This window comes from Xenopus laevis, chromosome 3L (genome assembly GCF_017654675.1).
Source record: "Xenopus laevis strain J_2021 chromosome 3L, Xenopus_laevis_v10.1, whole genome shotgun sequence".
NCBI classification, from domain to species: domain Eukaryota; kingdom Metazoa; phylum Chordata; class Amphibia; order Anura; family Pipidae; genus Xenopus; species Xenopus laevis.
The window spans coordinates 57,086,261-57,103,276 of NC_054375.1; the positions used below are offsets into that span (position 1 = coordinate 57,086,261).

Here is a 17,016-nt window from a genome sequence, read left to right on the forward strand (position 1 = left end):
CTGTGGAGCCAGCAGATGTCTCAGTCAAACCAATTTGCAAAGCACGTGCGCTGAAAGCTCTTCTAATGATAAAAGTGAAAAGTTTAAGGCTTATCTGACTTTAAGTAGATCCTCTTATTTAAGGAGTTTAAAATACATTTACTATATCTTCTTAGCAGCCTGAAATCCTCTCGAGGTGTCAAAGTCCACTGACATCATGGCTCAAAACCTTTACAATCCTGTTTGGTGTAACCATAGTAATCTTTTCTGTAACATGATGTACGTCTCCGGGGGGTATTTGTTTCATCTTTAAATACACATGCAAAAACAATGTATTAAAAGGTTATATTTTGTTTGCAAGATCCAGTTGGTATTAGAAATGTACATCATAGCCCTTCCAGATCAATACAGAATAATCCATTGCATTAGATGATTCAAGAACATTTAGATCTGACTTTGCCCTCTAGGGTCTGGGGTGAACACATGGAGAAAAACATGTTCGCTACCTTTATTAAAGGGCACGTCAACCCCAAAATAATGTGCCTAATAAAATAACACATAATGCTAAGCAACTTTCCAATTTACATTTATTTAATATTTTCAGTGCTTTTAAAGTTATTTGTGAAAACAATTTCTATTGAAAGCAGCATTTGCTTACCTTTTTCAACAATGTTGTAGTAGTTCCCAGCAAAGACAGGTCTATTAATCAGCTGCTTGTCTTACATTTTATAAGCAGTCTGACAAATACAAATAACTCAAAAACGATGGAAAAGGTGTAATGCGTGTATATTGCAAAGTTGCTTAGAATTAGGTGTCTTTTATTAGGCAAAACATAAATCTGCATTTTGAGACCATAGCTTATGTGGACATTTTGCACAATGAATTATTCTGCCCTCAAAATATCCCAAACTGCCACCCTCAGATGAACCATATGATAATGCCACCATAGGCAAGTTGATAACAATTACATTATATATGTATTTCTGTAGCAGGGACAGCAGTCAAAGGCTGCTCATATCCAAAACAGAGATATATGGGTATTGCGAATTGACTTAAAGGAGAACTAAACCCTAAAAATTAATATGGATAAAAATGCCATATTTTATTTACTGAACTTATTGCACCAGCCTAAAGTTTCAGCTTGTAAATAACAGCAATTATCCGGGACTTATCACAGGGGGTCACCATCTTGGAAAGTGTCTGTGACTCTCACATGCTCAGTGGGCTCTGAGCAGCTGTTGAGAAGCTAAGCTTAGGGGTTGTCACAAATTATCCAGCAGAAAATGAGGTTGGCCTGTAATATAAGATGATTCTACAGGTCTGATTATTAAATTCTGATGCTAGTTGCACTGGTTTCTGAGCTGCAATGTAGTAATTATCTGTATTAATTAGTAATAAGCCTTATATAGTGCAATTTCTATTCTATGGGGCAAATTCATCAAGGGTCGAATTTCGAGGGGTTAAATCCCTCGAAGTTCGACTGGGGAATAGAATCGAATAGAATCGAATAGGCAATTCAGGTGAATTTACGCGCTAGCGAATAGTCGAATTGGCGACTATTCGCCAGGCGAATAAGCGCTCGATCGAATATTCGCTCGAAGGATTTTCATTAGATCGAATGCCTTTTTATTCGATCAAAAACTTGAAAAACAAGCCTATGGGACTTTCCCATAGGCTTTTAAAGCAATTCGGTAGATTTTAGGTGGCGAAGTAGGCAGTCGAAGTATTTTTAAAAGAGACAGTACTTCGACTATCGAATGGGCGAATAGTCGCAGCGTTTTTGCGCTCGATCCAGTACTTCGACTATGGAATGGCGAATAGTCGCAGCGTTTTTGCGCTCGATCTATTCGAATCATTCTACTCAGACGAATTTACGCCAATTCGATAGTCGAGGAGCACAAAAATTCGACGTTTTTTTTACTTCGAATCCTTTACTCGAAGTTAGTGAATCGGCCCCTATGTGTACTGTATATTGTCAGTGGGTCCGTAAGCTCAGTAAGTTACAGCAGCACAGAGCATGTGCAGTGAATCAGCAGAAAAGAAGATGGGGAGCTACTGGAGACACATATCTTTACTTATAAAGGGCTGTGGCTGCTATAGAAGCTCAAGGCATAATGTACACCATTTCTAGCCTACTTCCTTAGTTAAGCTTTAGTTCTCCTTTAAAGCAGTTGTTCACCTATAAATAAACTTTTAGTATAATGTAGCCAGTGATATTCTGAGACAATTTGCAATTTGTTTCCATTTTTTATTATTTGTAGTTTTTGTGGTTGTTATTCAGCAGCTTTCCAGTTTGCAATTGCAGCAAGCTGGTTGCTAGGCTCCAAATGATTGATTTTAATAAAAGACTGTCATATGAATAGGAGAGGGCCTGAATAGAAAGATAAGTAATAAAAAGTAGCAATAACAATACATTTGTAGCCTTACAAAGCAATTGTTTTTAGTTGGGAGTCACTTCACACCCTCAATTGAAAGCTAGAAAGAGTCAGAAGGAGAAGGCAAATAATTAAAAAAATTAAAAACAAAAACAAAAAAGAAGACCAATTGAAAAGTTGCGAATAATTAGCTATTCTATAACATACTAAAAGTTAACATAAAGAGAACCACCCTTTTATCTTTTTAGGGTACAAAGGACATACCAAAGAGGGGTAAATTAGGTTTGTTGGCCCTAGTGACCCATGCACAATCTATAAATATCAGGGAAACATATTCTTAGGTGATCATACATATACAGTATACCCAGTGAAATGTCTAACAGCCATGTATGTATGTATGTATGTAGCCCTTGGGTGCACTGTAATAAGGTGCAGATCAAATAGTGGGTACTTGTTGTTTGCAGTCTTTTTAATGACACAGAATATTTTATTTTGTTTTCTAATATAAACTGGTAGGCTTAATATTAATGACTAGCACTTACTGGTAGAAGTCAAGAGGTTGGCAAATTCCTTTAGCAAGTATGCCTAGGTCAGGTATATTGTCAATGTTATAAGTCCGTTTTGGAATTAACAGAAATGCAATACTTTGGAGGATAGGACTTGATCGAGACGTCTAACAAATATTTGTTATTCTTGTATTTATTTTTTATGGATGCCTTGTTGAAAATGGCCCAGGCTTTGTATAGATGAACTCCAAAGTAATTATGTATGAACCAACACAGTACAGAGAAGGGGAGTTTACTGACTGGTAGCAAAAGAGAAGGGGGCTTTTGTTGAGATATCAGCAGAAAGATTAAATAGTTTAAGAAGACAGAAGCCCAGGAAGCATACAACATATATACTATGTGCAGATGTATTAGTCTTACCCTAAAAATATTTAAGGCCATCTAATCCATGTTGTAAATCATTTCCAAGGTCCATATCTGCACATATATCTCCTTAGAATGCTATATTTGTGGTTAGGCACAGTTGTTAAACAAAGACCACAAAAAAAAATCCAAGTTAAACTTTTCACTTCTGTGCTATTTTCTAAACAGAGGACAACGTTATAATTGTCTCACAACAGCTTCTTTGGAGACAGACATACAGCGCTCAGACATAACGCACATATATTTCATTCTGTGACAGAAACACAGGCACTTCAGTGCACTTGGTTTAGGAAGTTAAAGAAACACTCCACAGATACTTCATTCATGGAATCCCCCAGGCTTCCAAATCATTGGGGAAATTTGGAAATGGCAAGACATTTCACTAGCCGAGCTATAAATGAATTAGACTTAAATGTAACCCTTGTTATCTTGATCAATTACAGTTTTACAAATGATTGTGTTTTTCTGCTTGACATACAAATTGCTAGATAATAGGCTATTGCGTTTTTGACCCCACTCTTAATTTGGTTACAACTTGGGTGTCCACTGCTAAATCCTAAAACTTTTCTTTCATACATGGAAATCACATCAATATTAGTCAAGAGAGAACAGTCCGCCTTCAGTTGTGCTCCTACTGCTTTACCATGGTCGTCAGTCTGCCAGGCTTCATATAAATAGTGATAACTGGGGTGCTTATTCAGTATTATGGCAATAATCCTAGATGTGGTGGATGTGATAAAAACATACAGTTTAAAAAATTGATAAAAACACAAAAACAGAAACGCTATTTTGAGATAAAATGGAGCAGCTAGCTTAATAAATATATCCTGTTAAATTGCAGTAGCGTTCTGTAAATTGTTTTTGTTGGTGGAGCAAAGTCAGGGTTTTAGTTTTATGTATAAGTGGTTCGATTTAAAAGGGTGCGCCACCGAAAAACTCTTTTTCTGCAAAGGGAAAACATTTTCAGTGCTTTAAAGATTATTGGTAAATTTCATTAGAATTTAAAGTAATGTCTTTCAGTTTATAGTCTCTTCTGTATTGGCTATGTCTCTGGAATCACTGTTGCAAGCCAGCTGAATAACAGAACTGTAGGAGAAGCACCCCCATAAACTTGATGCATGGGCCAGTACAGAATTGGCTGGAAAAGCTTGCAATGCACATGCAGCAAGTCTGAGGCTGAACCAAAAATGCCTGATAGGGAGAGATAGTGGAGCCATGCTGTGCTAAAAACGATGTCAGGACATTGGGGATATAAGTGATTAACGTCACTCTTGAGCTTTTCATATCAGTGGTATTAGGTGGCTTGCACAGAATCCTGCAAAACAAATTTTATGGGGCCCTTCAGGAATAGTAAGAGACCTATGATTACCCCATGCTCATACATGGAGATGCACAATCAATGTCAAAAGGGAAGGAGACTTACCGGGCTCCCCTATCCCCTGGGCCTCACTGCAGTCACAAGTTCTGTAGTCACACCACTATCTGTATCTCTATCTGATATTGTGATACAGTACTGCATCAGCAAAGGTTACAAGCACAATTTAACATTACTTTATTTTTTTCTTGCAGTTCCATGGTTTCCACGCACCATACAAGATCTTGATACATTTGCCAATCAGATTCTGAGCTATGGAGCAGAACTTGATTCTGATCATCCCGTAAGCACAATGTGTCTTTACTTCAGTACTTTTATGGATTTCCCCTGCCCAGTGGATAGGATCTTACAACATTTTTCACAAGAGCAAATATTTGGGGGTAATTTTAGAAATGGTCTTAAGTTTGCTACTTGTTTAGAACCCATTTACTAGTGAAATGTTTGAAATTGGAACCATTTGCTATGAGTCACTATATGTGGGCAAATGTAAGGCTTTTTATTACATTGCTCTGCCCGATGCCTACATTGTTCACATTGATTCAATGAGTTACAGTGAGATCTTCAGTGGTATAAAATGCATGAAATAAAAAAGTACTTCTTTATAAATAATTTTTCCATGATTGAAATGCAGAGAAATAATTCAGGCATAATGAAAGCAACAGAGCTTTATAAATGTTGCTGCTATGGTGGGGTAAGTGGGGGTCCCAGGGGGGCTTGGGCCCTGGGGGGGGTACAGCCCTGATGAGGCAGCCCTATAGATGCTGGACTGAGTTGATGATGACTTTGGGATCCATGTATGGTTTGCACCTGGCAGGTATTATTATAGGTATTATGCACCTGGCTGATGTCAATGTTATTAATAGGGAAGAAACAAAAATGTAGGAATGGCAGGCAACCCTAGATCCAGGTGATAACAGCTGCATACAATGATATAGGATGAAATTAACCTTCAGGGGTGTAGCTTCATGAGCCTGGGTCCCTAGCAAATAATATTTTTTGGGCTTTCACATGCTATTCTTCTCCCCTGCCTACCCTTGAAAAGCACCCTTTTCTCCCAAGTACCTCCTCAGCCACAGGGTCTATTCCCCCTATAGTTATGCCAAAATCGATGCCCAAGTCTGTTTTATAAACTTCTGAACAGTTGAGGAGCTTTCAAATAGGGTAATAATGATCCACTCAGGACAATTTAGAGACCTTTCGCTGTTACCATTGTGAAGAGGTTTTAGTTTATTAAAAGTGCAGGATTAAGAAATTGCCAGTGGGTTTGATGATGTCTCTACATTCAATGCATTGCCAAGAATGGATTTGCAGTCTTTTTTTTCCAGAGCACAAAGGGTGAAAGAGTTGTACTTCCTGTTACGGGGATCCACATTAAACAGCAGAGCCCTACTTTGTTGTTGTGAACTTCTCTAATCTGCCAAATATGCAAAATATTCTTTTGAAATCGAAAGCCCCCATTTAATTTGTTATTGCAGAGATCTGATGAGTTGCTCAGGTGTGTTTTATACAATATTGTGATTGCCGAGGAAACAAAACCCCGAACATGCTGTTCATTTATGACTAATGCACCAGGATAAATCAGAACCACAAAATGGTGCTATTACTTTAATTGAGATTGGGCAATTATAGATAATTGGTTTCTGGAGTGCTGTGGCCTGATCTAATATGCATTAGGCATTGTATATCCTGATTCATGATCTTCAGAGAAATATTTTCAAAAGGCCTATAAAAGGGATGCAGAAATAAATTCCACGATTAAGTACAGGCTTATCAATAATCCAAAACAATTTTTTAAAACACCATTGTTATAGATCAGATCTAACGTCCGCTAAAAATATATTTATTTTACAAATAACAGACCTATCAAATCATATTTTACATCTTTTCCCTCTATTTTGTAATGTTATATGTGCTCAGTCACCGATCACCCAACATAGTCCTCATAGGAGCCAAAGGGAAAATTCTTAAAATGGTAGGTTTTATATATAGTAGAAAAGTATGTTCTTTATGTATGTAAAAACAGTGTTGATATAAATATGGTATAATGTGGGATAATTTTTTATAGAGACCTGTAATGGTCAGGAGTAAAGTTTCCCTTTAAATTAAACACAGTCCATCCAGCTACCTCAAAACAGGGAAACCAGTTGCTTATGGAATGCTTGTAATGATGTAAATGAAAAGATCATTTTATATGGTAACATTTATTGTCTAACCCAGGGCTTCACTGATCCAGTTTACCGCGCCCGCCGTAAAGAATTTGCTGATATTGCTTATAACTATAAACAGTGAGTTTTATATTATTTTGCTTTCTCAGTATATGCTTCAATCTAAAATATTCTGTTGACCATATAGGCAATATATGCAGTAGATACAGACACCAATTTAGCCAGCCTCTCTCTCTCTCTCTTTTTCTCACTCTCTCTCTGTCATTTTTATGAACTAATTCATCTACAATTTCAGTGGCCAGCCAATCCCACATGTGACCTACACAGAGAAGGAAAAGAAAACATGGGGCACTGTGTTCCAAGAGCTGAAGACTCTGTATCCCACTCATGCTTGCTATGAACATAATCATGTGTTTCCACTGCTGGAAGATTACTGTGGATACAATGAAAATAATATTCCACAGCTTGATGATGTCTCAAAATTTCTGCAAAGTAGGTTATACATTAGGTGTACGGGTGTATTTTGTGGGATAGTTTTAAAGGGTACACGTTAATTTTGCTCTGTTTTGTCAACATGTTTTACATACTGTACATATTTGACCTCTCATCCCCCAAACATCCAACCTCCACAAACCAAAAAAAATAAACATAAACATGAAAAAACATTGTTAATCAATAAAACTATCAGTTCTTATTTGTTAATATTTTTACTTATAGAATGTACTGGATTCAGTTTACGCCCTGTTGCTGGCTTACTGTCCTCACGTGATTTCTTGGCTGGGTTAGCTTTCCGTGTTTTCCACTCTACCCAGTATATTAGGCACTGGTCTAAACCAATGTATACCCCTGAACCGTAAGTAACTTGTCAGCTATATATATGTTTACAAACAGGCTTCTACTTGGCCACTTGTGTTTCACAGTATACATGAAGGAAGAATTAAACTGATATTATATTTCAGCACAATTATCATCTGTGAAATTTAAGTAAATTAAGAACATTTTCTGAACACACTAACATACCTCCCAACTGTCCCTTTTTCGGAGGGACAGTCCCTCTTCTGACAGCTCAACCTGCAGTCCCTCATTTGTACTGGAAAGTCCCTATTTTCTCTGCACTGAACAGCCAGAAAAACAAACAAAGTTTCTCACTTAATTGGCTTTTAGCACAGAACAGCTAACAGGTGCAAATTTTGAGACCCAAAAAAACAGTTTAGATAAGGAGAAATATTTTCAAACTTTCATAACCTGCCAAATTTTGTAAAATGAACATGGTAATTAGGGGGTGTGGCCACAGAAAGGGGCATCGGTCAAAATGTTGCTGTTCTAGGTGCAAAAAAAATGATATGTCCCTCTTTTTACTTCCAAAATGTTGGGACGTATGCACTAATCCTATAAATTCGTCATTTATACAGGCCATGCAAGAGCTCCTTGTGGAATTGTTATGTAGATGCTGAAAAACACAAGTTTCCTGATATTTAGGATACTATACAATTATTAGAGCAAATCAAATACAAAAACAAGTGTCATATATATATTTAGTATTTAATGTGCTTATTTACTCTTTTCTTTGCCTCTTTTAACAGTGATATTTGCCATGAGCTTCTTGGACATGCACCTTTGTTTGCTGACCCGGGTTTCGCTCAGTTTTCACAAGTAACTACCATTTTTTGTTAGTTTGGTATTTTTTACAGAGATGCATCAAATCTGGGGTTTTTTTTGGATTTGCCGTTTGTTTTCTCCAGATCTGTTTCTTTAAAGGAAAACTATACCCCCAAAATGAATACTTGAGCAACATATAGTTTATATCATATTAAGTGGCATATTAAAAAATCTTACCAAACTGGAATATATATTTAAGTAAATATTGCCCTTTTACATCTCTTGCCTTGAACCACCATTTCATGATGGTCTGTGTGCTGCCTCAGAGATCATCTGACCAGAAATACTACAGCTCTAACTGTAACAGGAAGAAGTGTGGGAGCAAAAGGCAGAACTCTGTCTGTTAATTGGCTCATGTGACCTAAGAAGTATAGTTTGTTGGTGTGTTTGAGTGCACAGTGAATCATACGATCTCAGGGGGCGGCCCTTATTTTTTAAAATGGCAACTTTCTATTTATGATTACCCAATGGCACATACTACTAGAAAAGTATATTATTATGAAAATGGTTTATTTACATGAAGCAGGGTTTTACATATGAGCTGTTTTATGTAATATCTTTTTATAGGGACCTACATTGTTTGGGGGGTATAGTTTTCCTTTAAATTTGTCTGAATATCAAATCCTCCACAAAATAATTAGTGAAATCCTGAACCGAATATAAACCCTCATTTGAATATGCAAATTAGCTAAATCACAGGAAAAAAAATGTGCAATTTAAAAAAATATCGCCACCTTCCATCATCCAGCAGTCAAATGTCGCTTGATGTGGGTTTTTGATTCATTTTGACCAGCCATTCAATAGTTAGGGCTTAGGATAATAGGACACAGGGTTACTTTGGGTGCATCACAATTTTTAGTAGCTCAGAAATGCAACCCCAATGACGAACATTTTTCCAGACTACTATCAATTTATAGTGCCAATCACTGTCACAAGCTTGTTTGCCAATTTCCATTCAAGTATATGTGGGGCCATATTTGGGCACTTTTGTGCTGCATTGTCAGGCTACAAAAATATACAGAGCTTAAAGTATGTAAAGTTGCAATGTGGGTAATATTCCTAAAAGTATGAAGTCTCTTTTTATTTCTAAAATGAGCCTGTGCAATTTCAATTCTCTAAATATATACAGTATATAGGAAAGGTAAAATTTTAACTCAAATACAGACATACTGTACACGTTGACTCATATTTTTGAGTGGTCAAGGTCTGTCACCCATTGTTAGTAATTTGCACCCAAAACCTTTCTTAGCTACTCCATTAAAATACATTGAATCGTTATCCAAAGTCCTACGATATCTGTCCAAAGTAGTGGAGCAGGGAGCACAGTATTAGGGCAGAAAGTGAGTGGGGCAGGAAGAGCAGAGGCAGGAGACAGGCATGACCAAGATTCTACCAAATCCCTTTGCATCCAAGTTGGCACCTCTGCAGAGATTCAATACTTAACATGCTTTGTGTATTTCTAGGAAATTGGATTGGCTTCACTGGGAGCTCCTGATGAGTACATTGAGATGCTTGCTACGGTAAACTTAAATTATTTCCATCAGTGTAATTTTTTTAAATACTTTTGTCCTTTACCTGTTGCAATCTATCATTACATCATTAAAAAAAAGTGTTCACTATGGCTATTTTTTCACTTTTACATCACCAATGAACATTTATCATATTATATGATCATATTGGTGCTATTCATTACATGCTTATGGTCAACTGTAAGCCTGTAAAACCTTGCTCATTCATACATTTTCTTCACCGTGATTAATTTCCTTCACTGTTCTTTTGCATGCTTATCCACTTTTGCAGTAACAGAACAAGTAGTTCATGGGCCCAGGTGCAGGCCGTGCACCCTGGACCCCCACCCCACACCTGGATGCATTTTTCGTAGCTGGCTTGCACTGTCGGGAGCATCCGGAGGGCCCTGAGGGGGTGTGGGTCCTGGTAGTAGTTCTGCACGAGTTGCTGGATATGGTCAAGTGTGTGGAAAGATACCCAATCACACTCACAGAAATTGCATTTTATGTTAATACAAGTCCATGGCTGCAATATCCCAGTGTCCTTGTGAGCTGTGGTTCCAATAAACAATGCACTCACAGGCCTGGATTGGCAGTCAAAATAGGCCCTGCCATTCCAAGTACACAGAGGCCCAAACAGCCCCCTACCAGCCCAAACAGCCTCCAACTAGTCCACTATATGGTAACTTTCTATTGAACCATACAGCAGCCCCTCAGGCATTTGCCAGAACCTACAGATTGCCAGTCCGGGCCTGACTCACATGCAAAACCTTACCTGAACAAGGATTTATAAATAAGACAGTGGGCCAAGATGAAAGAATTCTCATATAGTGGAAAACTATACATTAGTCTAGTTTATACAAAATTCGGGGGTTGTGGAAGCACTCTTAAGGCTAAATTAAAGTATATTTAAGTATAGTGGAAGTGCACTTCCCTGGGCCCCTGCCTCATATATTAACACATATACTTATATTAACATGTTTTAATTGTGCATCTGTGCATTTGGTTTTACTTTGCCTTCACTACTTGTATGTCATTACATTGTTTTAAAAAAATGGGCTTTGGTTTGGGCAATTATACTCCCTTTTAAAAGCCGCAAGGAAGTGGCGGCGGGGGAGGATTTAGCCTTTAGATTGAAACCAAAGCTCAGCAGACATTTACTTCAATTAATGCTACTATGCAGAGAGGCACAGTTCCTTTATACTACTATGACCAGAGGGAAACAAGTTAGGGACCGCCATATGGGGTTTACCTTGACGTGGCATGGTGGCTTTTCAACTTTTTGATCATAAAAACCCCTGTCTGTAAACATATGCACTGAATTACTTATGAGGCAGGGGCCCAGGGGCCCACTATACTTAAATATACTTTAATTTAGCCTTAAGAGTGCTTCCACAACCCCCGAATTTTGTATATTAGTCTAGCTTCACAAGTACAATGATTATATTCAGAAATGTGTACAATATTTATATGTTATGTAATGATTTAATTAACTAATCCAGCTGCATTGCATTCTATAATTCTAGGTATACTGGTTCACAATAGAATTTGGTATATGCAAGCAAGATGGCAAGTTAAAAGCCTATGGTGCTGGCCTTCTCTCATCATTCGGAGAACTGCAGGTATTTTTGTTTTCTCTTGCTCATTCAATTCATGTTTGATCTTAATCATGTTTTTAATGAATGAAACATTTTTGTGTGCTAGTTTTATACTATACATGAATTTGTATTTAACATGAATTGTAATATACCCTTATAAATTTCATAATGACTGCAATGTATATTGTGCAAAAAAAAGTTGGCGATAGATGCCAATGTATTCTGTGAAAATATATTTAAATTCCTTCACCATTTCGCAATTTTTTTGACACAATGGGATACATTCTCTCATCACTGGTCCCTACTAGTTTACTGTTACTCCAATGAAGGTTAATGGAATATAAACACTAATTATAAATATCTAAATTCTCAGATCCACCTAGAATGTGTTACCCACCTCCAGTGTTTTTTAAAAGTGCACCATTAAAGTTTATTATGTCAACATTTTCTTTAGTCATGCTTCCAATGAAAATCTGCCTTATATTTGTTCTTACAGTACTGTCTCACAGACAAACCAGAGTTCAAACCTTTTGAGCCTGAAAAGACAGCACTGCAGAAGTACCCAATTACTGAATTCCAGCCAATATACTTCATTGCCGAATCTTTTGAAGAAGCAAAAGAAAGAGTAAGGTAAGGTTCATTTATTATCTATTCTTAAATTGACCAGATATTGTATTATATACATACCATTGACATTTAACATTTGGGGTGCCATGTCCCGTACATACAATACTAATTACTTAAGGGTCCCAATAATATACTCCCCTGATTTAGCCACCAATTTCATTCTATTCACTGTGACTGTTCTAAGATATTTGGTGTGTGTGGGAAAAGGGCTGACCAGTAATGGCAGAAGACTTGAATATCAGTCGGCTCGTCGGCTCGAAGTTTTAAAGAGGTTGTGTAACTTTAAATGGCTTATTGTGTCTGATATTTGTGGCAAACAGTACTGATACAGACACACATATGACCAGGCTGTCTTTTTAATTGCTCACAATTTTTGTGACCTATTATCTCTGAATGCTGCAAAATCAGTTATGACTTTTAGTGAACACTCCACTTGCTTTATATTCCATATTCACTGCAGTATTTTTACAGTATTTTACTTTCCATATTATACAGTGCTAAACATATACATTCATAAGCTTGCAATAAAAATATTTCATTACATATGATTTCAAACAGGAAATTTGCAACTACAATCCCTCGACCTTTCTCTGTTCGATATAATCCATACACCCAAAGCATTGAGGTTCTGGACAATATCCAACAACTGAAGAATCTTGCAGAGAGCATTAACAGTGAGTCGCCACTTTATCCCTGTGCTTTTATGTACTTGCCTTCGGTTTTGAGAATTTTGATGCTTGTGATTTTCCCAGAGCAGCTGCAGGGGTCCCAGGTCTACATCTTCTCTACAGGGGCCCACGAGAGGGGGGACAGCGGGTGAACCGCAACATACATGATTCACCTGCAATTTTTGCTCATGTCATGGGTGGTCCCCGATTATGTCAGGGGGCAGGGGGGTTTTTGAAAATTTTTGCAGGGGAGCCCAGGATAGAGAAGGTACACCACTGTCTGCAATAATGTGCCTACTTTGACACCTTTCCAAAGACATAGGGTAGATGGATAGAAAGTCTCATACATTCATACATAGGGAACACTGGATAGTCCAGCATACTCATACACATTATACCGGTCTGACCTCAAAGGGGCAGTACGCCTCCTTGTTCAACATGAGTGCAATGAACAGAGCTTGTGCCAAACATACTTTTTGCCTGTTGTTAAAATGAAAAAAAAGTGTATGCTTTTTCTTATCTGCAGAGCTAAACAGAGCAAACTGGGATACTGTTTGAAGCTGCTCTATGTTTGGTAGATAATTAGATTACCAGTGAACAGATAATCCCCCTGCATAATAGACTCCTGCTAACAAAACAGTCACAACACAGAGGCATGTAATGGGGTTGTATACTAGTAATCTAATTATCTACATCTGTAAAAAATAAGGTTGAGTCCAAGTTATATACATACAGGCTTAGAAGTATTTGCCCGTGTATATACATAGACTAGACTTTTTTTTTGTTTCAGATGAAAATGGTGCATGATTGTACCCTTACAATGCAATGCATCAAATCCATTTACCTGCACTATGCACTTTGATAAGAAACAGATAGATGCAACTGACATCATTTATATTAATATTTCATCTCCTACATAGTGCTTTGCATCACTTAATGCATATGTATATATTCCTTATATTCATATTGCTATTAATATTTTTCCGTTTTTGAATTTTTCTTTTCCATGCTTTGTAAAAAAAATGTTACCAGCCACTCAAAATCAACCTCTCAATATAGTAGATTTTTTTAAAATGTAATTGCATAATGTGTTTCATGGTCCAAATATGCACTTAGATTTTTTTAATTCCCTCTTTCTTCTTTTTTTCGATAGTTCTCATTTGTTCATTAGTTTTGCTAAGGACGTTAAATGACTATTTAGGCCTAAATGGTGTGCTTTGTGTTTCCTGCAGGTGAAATTGGGATTCTCTGCAGTGCCCTTAAAAAGCTGGAATAGACCAGATCAGATACTATGCCCGCAATTGTGCTCCTTCACACAGTAATAAATCCTTTTATTTCAGAAATGAAGAACGATTAAATGTATACATTGTGTCTTTAAATGTGCAACCAAAAATGTTACATTAAGGGAAAATATAATTGTAATTTCCCTAGAACCAGTTCATGATCTTCAAACTCATGCAGAATGTAGGTTATTCCTAGTCTGACTATGAAGCAAAGGTTTATAGAATGCTAGCCTTCAAGCCATCTTTCTTTTAACTAAAGACTAAGGGGTATTTTTATCAAAGAGTGAAGTTAGAGATAACCACAGTCCTCTAGAGTGAAATTCCGCCACTCTCCATTCATTTCTATGGGATTTTGAAAGGCGTATTTATCAAAGGATAAACTTTCACTTTCACCCATTGTTAAGTACTCTTTTAAAAATCCGATAGAAATTAATGGAGAGTGGCGGAATTTCAGATCAGGGCTATAAATATTTTATATACTTAATAACTACACCATCCCAGCCCTATAACAGTAATAAGTTGTCAAAAGCAGCTTTGATCTTGTTAGACAATCATCTTTGTGCCTTTGGCTCTGCACATGCTTCTTGGCTGCCTTTAAAAACCCAAGCATATTATCCTTAAAAAGATATGGGGTAATTTTGGGCAGTTACAAAAGAGTATTTGTTCTCTTTAAAATATAAATGTAAAATATTTTGACAAGCCCTACACTCTATGATGCAAAAATACAAATACCCTTATATGTATATATGTATGAAAAATGTTAAATATTTTAACACAAGGCACACTATCACATAAATTGTTGAAATATAATGGGATCAATAATATTATGTAAAAAATTTTATCTATGTTAAGGGGCCAAATTATGAAGCTTCCATATTTTCTGGTCAAGTTTTTAGGGGGAAAACTCGAATTTTTAGAGGAAAAAAACCCACAAATTTTTAGAGATTTATTATACCCCAAAGCTTCTAAAAATCTGAATCCAAAAGTACTCCAGCAAAAAAAAGTCAAGGTCATGTAGAAGTCAATGGCAGATGTCCCAGAAGATGTTTCTTGACAACGTGATCTGCACTGGATAATCTGCAAAAGTCGGGTGTCAACACGAAAACATTTAGCGATTCGGGCGTCAATTTGTTTGATTCTAATTGTTGTGCGATTTTGGCGTGACTTCTTCCCGCGCTGACTTTTTCCAGGTGATTACTACATAAATTAGTTAAGTTCGTGAATGGGAGTTAAATCGACTATTTTGATAAATTCGTTTTAATAAATATCCCGCTAAATGTTGTTAAATGACTTGTATGGCTAACTCTATTATATGACTTTTCACCATGTATACATATGTAATCAAATATAACATAGTTTTACTAACCCTCCAGTGATTTTATTTGCCAGTGTTTTACATTTGTGCCCCACTGAGGCGTGCAGTTACATCTGACATAAGCATGTTGGTAAAAAAAATAACCTGGTAGTAAATCTCCTTCAATATTATGTTATTCATAATGGCCTCAGTCTCTCTAAGTCATTGTATATGCTAGTAGAATAGAAGAGTGACTTGTGCATAAGCTTCCATGTCAGATCGTATTTTTTGATACCTTCTAGATACGTTCTAGAGCGTTTACCTATATGTACCATTACTATTACAATAAACTTCTTTAATCAAAATGTGTAGAACTTCCATGATAAATGTTACTGAAAGGTTTGATGAATATAAAGTTATTGTTTGCAATAATGACCCCTGATCTATATATGATTTTGATTTGTGTGATGCCCCAGGGCATTAAAGGACCAGTAAAAACAAAATTAAAATCATTTATTTGACTTGGCAATCCCAAATCTGGGTTTAATGTGCCACCTTTCTTCTGCAGTCTAAAAAGATCCCAATTCAGTCTATTGTGTCAGCTGAGTTTGATCTCCAGGGCATAAAGTGTGCCCCAAAAGAACAGCATCACCCTTCATAGATTTAAAAGGCAATCACTTGACCGTACCAATTGCAGCCTAAAAATACTCATATAGCATTTTCAAGAAGCAACAAACTGACTGCCTTTTAACGCTATAGAATACAGAATTTTCATGTGTACACAGTAGAGAATAATTCTGATATACAGCCTGTGTTCCCAAGCCTTGGATATAACCTATTAATGCCCTTTTCACAAAGGCCCTGCCTTATACATTTATAGGCATTCTTTAAAACAAATATATTTTCTTAGACTTTTAGACTGTCAGCTTTATGTGTAAATGTATTTAGGGTGTTTTCATTTCATTTCCTGGTATTACTGACCCTTTAAGATCTGAGGGGATTTGCTTAAAGGAATTCCTAGTATTTCCTGGGAATAACTTGAGAAACCCTTGTGCCACTGATTGAAGATTGTTTGTTTTTTAATTTCAGAAGTTTTTGTTGTTTTACCTAGGCCACCAAAAATATCGGACTTTTCCTTAACATGAAATCCAGTGATTTAAAGCCTGTCAGTTACTTTACGGTAAAAGCAATATTTTAAAGCCAATAGGTAAATATAAAAATAAGCCCATCGTTTTTGGGAATATTGGTTTCATTGTTTCATGCTTATCAAGTTTATGAAAAATAATGAAAATACAAAAGGGATGCTGCACCCCTTATTAGAATGTGCTATTAATTTTCAATGAAATAATATAAATGTATCTCTTTCTTGGTTCAAAATAAGGTTTCTAGCTACAGTACTTTGAAGCAGTGCGCGCTAACACTATGAGCCTCTCTCTCACCTAGGCCCTCACAATGTTGTGAGAAGGGAGCTGTGTTATTGAACTACTCTGCTCATGCTGCTTAATTTAAATAATGTACATAACCAATGTTTATTTCACATACAATACTCATCGGGG

General features: G+C 36.7%; 1 protein-coding gene across 1 annotated transcript in view; it reads left to right on the plus strand.

Annotated features, from left to right (window-relative positions):
- pah.L (phenylalanine hydroxylase L homeolog) overlaps positions 1–15,117 on the plus strand; it is a 28,637-nt gene extending 13,520 nt beyond the window's left edge. Inside the window, exons 4-13 of the mRNA XM_018252335.2 lie at positions 4,853–4,941; positions 6,876–6,943; positions 7,119–7,315; positions 7,541–7,676; positions 8,407–8,476; positions 9,946–10,002; positions 11,517–11,612; positions 12,085–12,218; positions 12,774–12,889; positions 14,116–15,117. Of these exons, the coding sequence (XP_018107824.1) occupies positions 4,853–4,941; positions 6,876–6,943; positions 7,119–7,315; positions 7,541–7,676; positions 8,407–8,476; positions 9,946–10,002; positions 11,517–11,612; positions 12,085–12,218; positions 12,774–12,889; positions 14,116–14,159 (1,007 nt within the window). The 3' untranslated portion in view covers positions 14,160–15,117. The remainder of the gene's footprint in view (positions 1–4,852; positions 4,942–6,875; positions 6,944–7,118; positions 7,316–7,540; positions 7,677–8,406; positions 8,477–9,945; positions 10,003–11,516; positions 11,613–12,084; positions 12,219–12,773; positions 12,890–14,115) is intronic.
- Positions 15,118–17,016: the final 1,899 nt, after the last annotated feature.